This window comes from Leptosomus discolor, chromosome 1 (assembly GCF_034619465.1).
Source record: "Leptosomus discolor isolate bLepDis1 chromosome 1, bLepDis1.hap2, whole genome shotgun sequence".
Taxonomy (NCBI): domain Eukaryota; kingdom Metazoa; phylum Chordata; class Aves; order Leptosomiformes; family Leptosomidae; genus Leptosomus; species Leptosomus discolor.
Window position 1 is genome coordinate 194,305,653 of NC_141391.1, and position 10,545 is coordinate 194,316,197.

Sequence of the window (10,545 nt, forward strand, 5' to 3'; positions counted from 1 at the left end):
GCACTTTCAGAAGAGGCAAGCGCTGCTTCCATTCAGATCTTTGAGAAAACCCAGACAGGTGTGCCCAGAGCAAGCTGCTATTTTTTTTTCACATTACTAAGTCATATTCAAGGTCTGAATCAGCACTACCCAAACCAGCCTAACAAGTACACCTCTTTATAGACAAAGCCCTTGTAAGGCCCCAATACTAAAGACTCTGTCACGTGTACGATGCCAAGTATGGCAACCTACCCGCTCACCGGGAAACCTGCTCCTGCTCTCACCTGACGGGGTCATCTTCCTTCTCCTTCTCCCCCTCACCCCTCCCACCCTGGGTCTTCCCAGCGCTTCCCTTGAGCCAGAATTAGCCAGAATTATGTGGGCACTGAAGTCAGCCAGTTCAAGACAATGATTCAGCAGAAATCTAAAAAACCTGTTATTTTCAGTAAGGCTCGTTTTCATTACGTCAGATCCCCGATCTCAGTATCTGCATGGTCATAGAGACCCTATCGGTGGCTGGCAAAAATACACAACCAGAAGTGGGAGAGAAGGGCAGAATCACGCTTTTCTACAGCTTTGATTTAGATTTCAAATGGCCTATAGCATCTGTATTTGTCAACATACAAATACAGACTATGCAAATAACTCAGAATGAGGCACAAATACCCTGTCAATAATACTACAAAAGGAAATAAACCAAAGGTGGTACAACAGCTGAAAAAAAATTCTTAAAACTGTTTTTTTGCCAAAAACCAGAAGCAGTCTTTAGATTGCTACATACAAGTGGACATTAGGACAAAACATGGTTTTATGACGTTATTATCTTTAAAGACAACTGTCAGTAACAATAGATTAATAATTAACTTTTTTTGACTCTCAAGCGGTTACACCATTTTGAACATTATATTGGCCATCTCCACTGGTCAGAAGGAGGTTCTTCAACTAGAGGCTCCCAAGGTTTCCACCGTATCATTTTTCTTGCCAGGGAAAGCTCATTTTCAGCCTGTTAATAAACACCATACACAAATTCTTAAATTCTATGCAATTGCCAAAGTATTAAATTACCTCTATTTCAGTTCATTATCTCAGTGATATCATTACCTATCACTGTCACTACCACAAATTTCATCTATAAATGTCGAGAGGAACTGCGTGTTTTGGAGGTTCTGGTTTTTGTTTTTAGAAAACATAAGATTGAATCACCCCCAAAGACCCAAACAGGCAGTCTGTTCACCCAGTCATTCCCAGTGACAACTTCATGGTATTTTCCACTCTCTTTGGATTATTCCCCATTATTATTCAACAATCCTCTGCCCTTTCCACTCACTCAGACTCTGTAAGAGGCAAGGCTGGTACACAAGGCAGGGATGTAAGCAGAATGCAATAAACATGTCAATTGTGTGAGGTTTCAGTATGGTCATCACTACATGACAATCCACTTTCAGATTTTTTTTCCCTATTTGACTGTTTTGCAGCAAAGGAAGACATGCAAAACTGCCGTTTTTCTGAACAGAGGCTCAGCCAAAGGAACACTGAAAACCACTGCTCCCTTTTGTATCTAACCTTAAATTTCCCCGCTTTACCTGTAGAATGACTTCTTCTATGTGACCACTATTCAGTTTGTCCTGTAGTTTTTGCACATCACTCTCCTGTGTATTCAAATACATATAAACAAATGTTTTGCTTTACTGAGAAGTAGAAAGCCCAAATGAACAATGAAAACAATCATTTAACCAGATCGCACTCTCCTCAAAACTACCATCAAATTAGCTGGCTTCTGTCATTTGACATCATCAAAGAAATCTCACATACTTTTCTTATTGGAAAACAAACATCAAATTATCCATGATAAATACAAAAAACGAGCACCATTTAATGACATCCAAAGAAGCATTAGCAGCTAAGGGCTTCATTATGTATCTTGAAAGAAAATGTTGATCTCAGCTTTTTATAAAACGATATGCAACCTTCCAATTACTGCCTTAAACACACGATACCAGCACGGCATAGTTTAATGTACCACAAAGTGGTTTAAAATGTCAAAAGGCCAGGACTGTGCTAAGATACTACACTGGTAAGAGCACGTGCATTTTTTGTGCAAGTGGAAATTACCACTGTTCTACGAATCTTCAAAAAACCAATGTTTTCTTCTAATTTTCACTGAAAACATCAGTAAGAAATTAACAATTTTTTTTTAATATGCCACCAAATTATTCCAGTCAATACCAAAAATAAACCTCAAGATTTCAATGTTTTCTGAATTGACACCTGACAGTTACACACACTCCAGAAAAACAGCCAGTCATTTGGAAAATGATCCTTCTCATCCTAAAAATCTTTTCACATGTAACATTTATGAAACAGCACCGTACTTACTGTTTGCACCAAATTAAATCGTTGATTTACAATCTGCTCCGTGTATTTCCTATACGCTGCATCTTCGGGAATGTTCTGCAGCACACCAAGGATTTTTGTGTACAGTATTCGCAGGCGCTGAAGCGATCACAAGACACGGTTAAAATACACAACTAGAATTACTTAACTGCTTCTCCTACTTAACTCACTAACCTTCTATACACAAAATATAGAGGGTTACAGTATTCAATCCAGAAACGTAGGATTAACAAAATAACTAAGTCTGAACCCCAGAACTCTGTCTTGGGTAAGACTGAGATTTATCAGGACTGGGAAGCTACCACTGCCAGATTCCTCAAAGGAAAAAAAAAATTAAAAAAAAATAGTTGCAACCTGAAGTACATTTGATGCAAAATGGAAACAATAAAAACTGTGTTTCTAATACTAAACATACTTTTAAAAAAATGAGGCAAATTCATGTCTAAACCATCCATTTCTGAAAAGTTACCTGGGAAAGACATAAAGAAGCACATAAGTTACCAAAGCATAATGAGATTATTTTTGGTTTGGCACTTCTCCTCATGCTGGTGCAAAGTTCTGAGTGACAGACAAACTAGAACCTGAAACTAACTGTTATTGCTGTATTTAAATGCAGTGATAAAGGACACACTGGGGTGAAGAAATTGCACCTTTTGAGCCACGTGCTGGCTGGCTGGCTGTATCCAACCAAGAGGAATGGATGTCCTATAGGAGCATTAAGAAACAGAAGCAGAATACTGCAGTCAAAGAAAAACAGAGAAGAAAAAACAGGAAGCGTGAAGGGGACTGGCATAGAATCAGTACTTCGACTAAAGCATGGTGATTCCTTTACTCTTGGCTTTAAGTCACCGAAAAAAATAAAGTTTAGCAGGTTCACCCAGGTGTCTGACAAAACCGTAGGCTGAGCTAGAATCACTCGTACAGAACAATAACGATTCTTTTTGACAGTATTTCTACCTATTGGTGGCAAAAGCATTTCTGAAATAAAATCGTTGCATAATGGGAAATTTGAAAGCGGAGACATAGAGGAATTACTGAAGTCCTTTCAAAGCTCATGCCTCCTGAATAAGCAAGATGTGGCAAACACACTTTCATTACTAAGCCTGAGGAGGCAAATAGAAAGTACCACCTTGCTAGAAGAACCACCTAATGTGGCTCCCAAGAACCACTGAAGTATTCCAGTCTCAACAGGGCTTGCCATCACAGGGCCTCGATGCGGCTCTGCACCACATGGTTAGCCTCCGTCACATCAGACTAGCCCATCCCCTTAGCATAGGTATGCTAGTGCAGTACTTGTTGGAAACACAGCATAGCAAGGCAGCAAAAACCTGTATGCCTGCGAGACAGACATCACATTTATGAAGAAGTGAATTTAAAGAATTCTTCGCTTTTGTACTGAAAATGAAAGAAATCAAGTACTAGTTTATGAAAGTATTTACACAAAGCAGGTTTTTGAAATCAGCACATGCAACAAAATGTACACGTGCAAGTAACTAATGGTATGCGTTAAGCCTTTAAGAATCAATTTTCTGCCTTTATCGCTCTGGAACATTTTCACACTTCCATGAAGCTGGCACTGCTTTAAGGCACACAACGTACCTACACAAGCAAATACATAACGAAAAGCTCCGGTCTCGTTGACAATTTCCACTACATGCCGAACGACACATGACGTACCTCACGAGGGTTTTCAGCCACAGCCAATCCTACAAGTCCAGTGGTCTGCACAGAAAGCATAAACATTAACTTAATACACCTAACCACCTATGTCCACGCTATCTTATGACGCTGTTCTGGCTCAACATACACCTGACAGGCACCACGCTGCGACACGGGCCTCTGCCTCCCGCCACGCACACGCGAACGCACAAACGAGAGGTGTTCTGACCAGCGCACACCAAGGGCAGGGAGGGCGCGAAGAGCGGGAGCAGCTCACACAGGCCAGGCCCGCCCGGCGGGCTCAGCGCCGGCTCACCCGCCCCTGCCTCCCGCACGACCGGCTCGGCCCGCCCCCTCCGCTAACGGCCGCCGCCGCCTCGCGAGCACCCGGCGCCGGGCCCGCCGCCCCCCGTGGGCCGGGGCGGGCAGCTGGGCCCTCGGCTCCCCCCAGCCCCTTCCTCGCCGGGCGCCCCCTTCGCTGTCGCCCGCCGCCCGGGCACCCCCTGCCCTCTCCCCAGAGAGCCGCCGGGGCAGAGCCGAGGGGAGAGCCCTCCGCGCAGGACAAGGAGGCGGCGGCGGGCTGCCCCGCTCAAGGACCTCCGCGGGGCCTCACCTTCCTCAGCGCCCCCGCCATGGCCGCCCTCCGCGGAACGCGCCGCCCGCCGCCGGGCAGCCGCGCGCATGCGCTTGCGGGACGCCGGGCGCCTGCGGCCCCCGGTTAGAGGACATGGCAAAGGACGTAGGACTGCGCATGCGCGGCATCTGCATCCGCTCCCCATCCCGGCGAGCAGAGAGAAGCAGGTCGGGCCGTAAAAAAACGCGCATGACCAAGGCGCGCGGGATCACCCAGCGCATGCGCTGTCTGAAGGTGGTGGGACTGCGCCTGCGCGGAGGGCAGTGAAGTGGTGCGCCTGCGTGCAGCGAGGCGGGGTTTGTTCAGCTGGCATGTGTGCGGCTGTTCCCGGCACGGCTCCTGCCGGTACTTCTTGCTCAGGCGGGGCGCGGGAGGCTGGCACCGGCCCGGCCCGGCCCGGCCCGGTGGGGTGTCCCCGGCTGAGGAGCGCTTGTCTGTGGGGGGCAGGCATCTGGGCCCTTGCTGTGGAGCCGCGGGGAGGGGAGGCAGGCGCGCCGCCCTTGTGGCGCCGGGCTGCCCAGGCTTGGTCGGGGGCGGCCTGGCTTCCCTTGAGTGGCTTGTCCGTGTGTGGGGAGAGACTGCGGGGCCTGCTTTCGGATCCCTGCCCCCGGAACCGTCACGGGCCGACCCGTGCGCAGTCCGTGTGCAGGAGCGGTGTCCGGTCCGGAGGCGGCCCGAGTGGTGGAGCCCAGTGCTTTGATGGGCTGGCTGTGCTAGAGCAGGGCGGTACAGTCCGTGCTTTGCTGCACTTACCCAAGTCTGTGTCTGAATTCTATCCCCTTTTAAATATAAACATGTTAGTGAAGTGGTCTGCTTGGCGTTGCTGAAGACAGCTTATGATCAGTTAGCAGAATTTAGAAGTTTCTAAATGAGCGCTGCATTGAAAGGTTTGTTACTAGAAATGTGTCACACGGAATTCGTAGGTGCTGTACGTTGTAATTAGATTTTCAGCACGTTTCTAGTAAAGATGCAATACATGGTTGGTTGCTCTGTCCTGTGTGGCTGGTGACACTGCTTGAAGTCAACTGATGTTTGCTGAGTGATAGTTAGCTGCCACTAATGAGTTCTCAGTACTATTATAGGTTCGTAGTTTTTGATTTATTTTCAAAAATGTTTTGCAGCATCCAAGCTTCAGAGTTGATTTCAAAGTTCCCTTTCATGAATCGAGCAACTGTGTCAAGCCTTAAAGCTTCAGAATTATGTTTGGTTGCTGCTGAGAGCACTCTTATGTGATATGTACTTGGAAATAAAGCTATTTATGTCCTCTTAAGGTGAGATTTTGGTGCAGTAGACGTGTTTTAATGTGTCAGTTACGTCATTCTTATGTGTTTAGGGTTTGCAGAAGTTTCTAGTATGTGAATTCTAGTTTTCTGCAACATATATGTAAAGAATAAGTACATTCTCATTCATTACTGATGCAGTGTGTAACAGTAAGCATTTTTATGCCTGGCAATAGGGTATAATTTACAAACCATACAGAAGCTTATAAACACCTAGCTACTATATATTTTTAGCAAAATTATTATATTAAATGGGTGTATGTGGATGTATGTATCAGTCAGGTCTTCCTGAGGTTGATAATTTTCTATGTCAGAGAACAGTCATAAGTATTCTGGAATTTTTTTTATTAAGCAGAAGCAGGCATGTATCTTTTATGAATTTTAGCTGTGAAATTGGTTTGACCAAGAAATAATTAGCTACAGAATCAAAAGCAAGGATGACTGTAATACAGTATTAATGAACAAATGCGGTTCAACAAGGGCAAGGGTGGGGTCCTGTGCCTGGGGAGGAATAACCCCACACACCAGTACAGGTTGAGGGTCGACCTGCTGGAGAGCAGCTCTGCAGAGAGGGACCTGGGAGTTTTGGTGGACAGCAAGTTAACCCTGAGCCAGCCATGTGCCCTTGTGGCCAAGGCGGCCAATGGTATCCTGGGTGCATCAAGAAGAGTGTGACCAGCAGGTCAAGGGAGGTTCTCCTCCTGCTCTGCCCTGCCCTGGTGAGGCCACATCTGGAGTACTGTGTCCAGTTCTGGGCCCCCCAGTTCAAGAGAGACAGGGAACTACTGGAGAGAGTCTAGCGGAGGGCCACTAAGATGGTAAGGGGACTGGAGCATCTCTCCTACGAGGGAAGGCTGAGAGACCTGGATCTGTTTAGCCTGGAGAAGACTGAGAGGGGACCTTATCAACACTTATAAATATCTGAAGGGTGGGGGTCAAGAAGATGGGGCCAGGCTCTTCTCAGTGGTGCCCAGGGACAGGACAAGGGGCAACGGGCACAAATGAGCACAGGAAGTTCTACCTGAACATGAGGAAGAACTTCTTTACATTAAGGGTGACAGAGCACTGGAACAGGCTGCCCAGGGAGGTTGTGGAGTCTCCTTCCCTGGACATACTCAAGGCCCACCTGGATGCAGTCCTGTGTAACCTGCTGTAGGTGAACCTGCTTTAGCAGGGGGGTTGGACTAGATGATCTCCAGAGGTCCCTTCCAACCCCCACCATTCTATGAGTGGTTCTGTGAGTGAGTGGTTCTGTGAGTGAGTGGTTCTGTGAGTGAGTGGTTCTGTGAGTGAGTGGTTCTGTGATTCAGCAAATACGTAATTTCAGTTAAAGCAAAAAAAGTTGTAAAAATGCTGACGGAAAATAGAAGACAATTAAGGGACTTGAGAGAGAGAATGGGAGAAAAGAGCAATAAAAACAGTGTAAATTATTGGTGGAGATAAACATGATGTTCATTTGAAGATCCAGTTGTCCTTCTGTTAAGTCTTTATGGCCTAGATACTAATTAAAGGGTGAGTTTTGCATAGTGAGTAAGATTTGGTAATAATTGTGTTATAACTTTATATAATATTGATTCTGGACATTTTTTTCTTTATAATTCCTTTGGCCTGCTCTTGAGCTCCTCTTTTGCATAACCGGTAAGCAAACTCAACAGATCTAGTTCCAGAACGTCATAGAGTTCTCCTTGAAAGCCCGTGTTTTAATAAGACATGCACTGCTGCCATTCCATAATTAAACAAAGTGTTTAATACAGTGTATATCAGAATTCAGGGTTTGTGCTTCTCCAGTTCTAAGTGTTCTTTGAGATTGCATCAGAGACACGTGGGGCTTCTTTCCAAGGCACCGAGAATCTCTTTCCTATCAAAATGACATTCTTTAAAAATTTCTGCCTTTTTTGTTGGACCACCGTTGCATTTTTCCCTTCTCTGTGGTGGTCCAGCCAGATGATCTTACCTCCCAATTACACTAACTGACCACAGCACAAATTGGTTTGTGCCTGATGATCTTCTTCAGCCATATTAGCTCAGTTAGCGTCCTTCAGACAGTACTTCTAATCGTCAGTTTGGACAACCCAAGCATGTAGGTGGCCTTGCCACATCCTAGTACAAAGAGTAAAAAATAGTAAGTCATGTTGATGAGACAGTTCACAAAATCAATCCAGAAGTGATACAGTGGGAAGTTCCTCAAATTGCCCAACTCATGTTCCAAGACATAATTTATTTTAAGATATAACAACTCCAAGACCGGAGAAGTAGTGTCGAAGTACACTCGATAATTACCTGGTTTTTAAAACAAACGAACAAACAAAGCCACCCACATAGCATTTCACAGTTTATTATCTGTTTAACACTGGGGACTCTGTTAGGGGTATTATCTGGTGTGTTGATACACAGTGCGTGGGCACCCTCAGAAGGCCTTGCTGGAGCTGTGACTTCTCTGCCTGTTTTTGTTTCACCAGTGAATTTACCTCACTGTGAAGTCTTGCAAATTGCCATATGATTTGGTATCTGGACAAGAGTTGTATTTATTCTGGCTTTACATGCATGAAATGTAATTGACTGATTAACTGTGTAAGAGCAGAATCAGACACTGTTTACATAGCAATGCAAAATATTATTAAAACTATCTCTGAAGCAAAACAATACCATGCTTGTAATATGTGTATGTGCCCGTTCTGATAGTGTCCTGGTTATGCAAAGGAAAGGAAATCACTCAAGGTAAGCAATTAAAGCATTTGCGTTCTTTATATATATATATTACAAATTTGTATTTTGGGGGGGTTTATTATATAAGAATATATTTCAGTTCTGATCATCTCTTAGCCAACAGGAGAGCAGGGTCTCAGCACTGCTGCTGTCTGCTTCTGTTGTACTGCTTTTTTTTGGAGGTTCGCCACACGTACTTAGATTGCACTGGCAAAAGAAGTTGCAATGAATATTATTTATCATCGTTAAATGGTTTTCTTGATCTTGTGTCCAAAGACAAGATGCATGTAGTGCCTTAGTTAAGCTCGCAGTTTTACCGTTCTATAAATGCAAGTGAATCATGGGGCATGGAGGAGTTCACAGTGTACAATTTCATTTCATCAGAACAGTTAAAGATAAGTTGGAAGCCTGTTGTTTCAGTTTGTTGTGTTCCCTTGTTGGCTGTTCATTTTGGTAAATATAGTAACAAATTGGTTAAAACCAAAACAAGACAGAGGTGTTGCGTCAGGGATGTGTATCCGGCTTCTTCCTCATCCCGTGCCTGTGATTTAACTTGCTGGGCCTTGCTGTTCTTGATGTTGCTCTTGGGTTGTTCTGCTTCGGCATTGCTGCTGGCTGTGGTGCTGTGCCTCCTGCTTCTTTGTCCAATTTCAAGTTACTAAATCTAGGCAAATTGGCTGTCATTGAATCTATAAAGCTTTGCGTTGTGTCAGCCTCAGAGAGACTAGTGTTTGGTGATGCAATATGGCGGGATCTACAAGTAGTTAAAGGCTAAACCTCCTCAGATTTGCTTTAATTTATGTAAATATGTTACCAGATTTTGTTAATGTAGCCCTTGAGACTAAATTGGCAAATAATTTGTTTTCTTAATGAGCGTTGTTGGACCAATGAGGGCACAGATAATCTTATTATACCGTCCAGACCTCGTGTTACATTTGACGAGATTTTAGAGAAGTCATGTGTAATACTTTCCTGTGGGTCGAGTCTGCTTATGTTACAGTTGTACAAGGTCAGACCTTAATTTATCTAGCAACTGTGTATTTAATTTTAGAAGTATCACAGGACACATCAGCTTCCAGGGCGCCATTCCTGGCTGTTCAAAATGCAGGCCCCAGAGTAACAGTGGCAAGATAATGGGTTGAAAAGGTGAGAATATCTGATGTGCTCGCCAACTGGACTAACAGAGAAATAGTTTAAAACTATAGTATTTAATAAACTGAGTCAAAATTTAGGCTGCTATTAATTATTTTGCTGCTATGAATAACCTCTTTGCATGCCTAAGGGCCTTCTATTTATAGAGAGCAAAGCTAGGATTGTCTAGTTTATTTTAAGGATAAGAAATTAGAATAACCTTAACACTCACGTAACTTTTAAGTTTATACCTGTGTGCTTAAAAGTGGTGAATGCTTGATATACTTCTTTCCAAGGAAAGACACAACTTAGTTCAGATTTTTTTCAATGCAAAACCAGTAACTTAATTTAAGAGAGCAAAATGTTTTCCTTTTTTAAGGAAAACAGCAGGAAGTAGTATCTAGTTTTTCAGGCATAAATGGGAAAAATACCAGACTACTCAAAATGTTAAGGAAAATGTTCTTGGTAATACAAAAGGTAAAACTTGTTCAGAGTAAGCACTTGCAATTGTTTCTAGTGATCAAGTGCCTGGGTCTGGTAATTGCAAAACTTCCATAGGTGAACGGAAGAAGATTTTGCTGCTGAGCTTGTTTGCCTTTTCATTGCTACATCAGGTAATGTAGCAGGGACGTCTCTGCCGCTGCTCAGTGTACCAGCTGTGCTGTTATATTCCACTGAGATCCTAGTGGAACATCCACGCTTCAGTTGGACCTTGTCACCTCAGCACAGCGTATTACCAGCAGTGATATAGCAAATCAGGCT

At 44.1% G+C, this 10,545-nt stretch overlaps 1 protein-coding gene across 4 annotated transcripts; it reads right to left on the reverse strand.

Moving 5' to 3' along the window:
- Window positions 1–821: 821 nt before the first annotated feature.
- On the reverse strand, window positions 822–4,684 carry NDUFA5 (NADH:ubiquinone oxidoreductase subunit A5). 4 transcript variants are annotated; one of them, XM_086473403.1, is made up of 5 exons: window positions 4,646–4,684; window positions 4,051–4,095; window positions 2,356–2,430; window positions 1,563–1,628; window positions 822–982 (listed from the first exon to the last, which is right to left on the reverse strand). In XM_086473403.1, the coding sequence occupies exons 1-5, from the start codon at window positions 4,664–4,666 to the stop codon at window positions 881–883; spliced, it is 309 nt and encodes a 102-aa protein (XP_086329529.1). In that variant the 5' UTR covers window positions 4,667–4,684; the 3' UTR covers window positions 822–880. The 4 variants fall into 4 exon arrangements, with proteins under 4 accessions (XP_086329529.1, XP_086329523.1, XP_086329537.1 ...); XM_086473397.1 differs by having other exon boundaries at window positions 2,356–2,472; XM_086473411.1 differs by lacking the exon at window positions 4,051–4,095 and having other exon boundaries at window positions 2,356–2,472.
- Window positions 4,685–10,545: the final 5,861 nt, after the last annotated feature.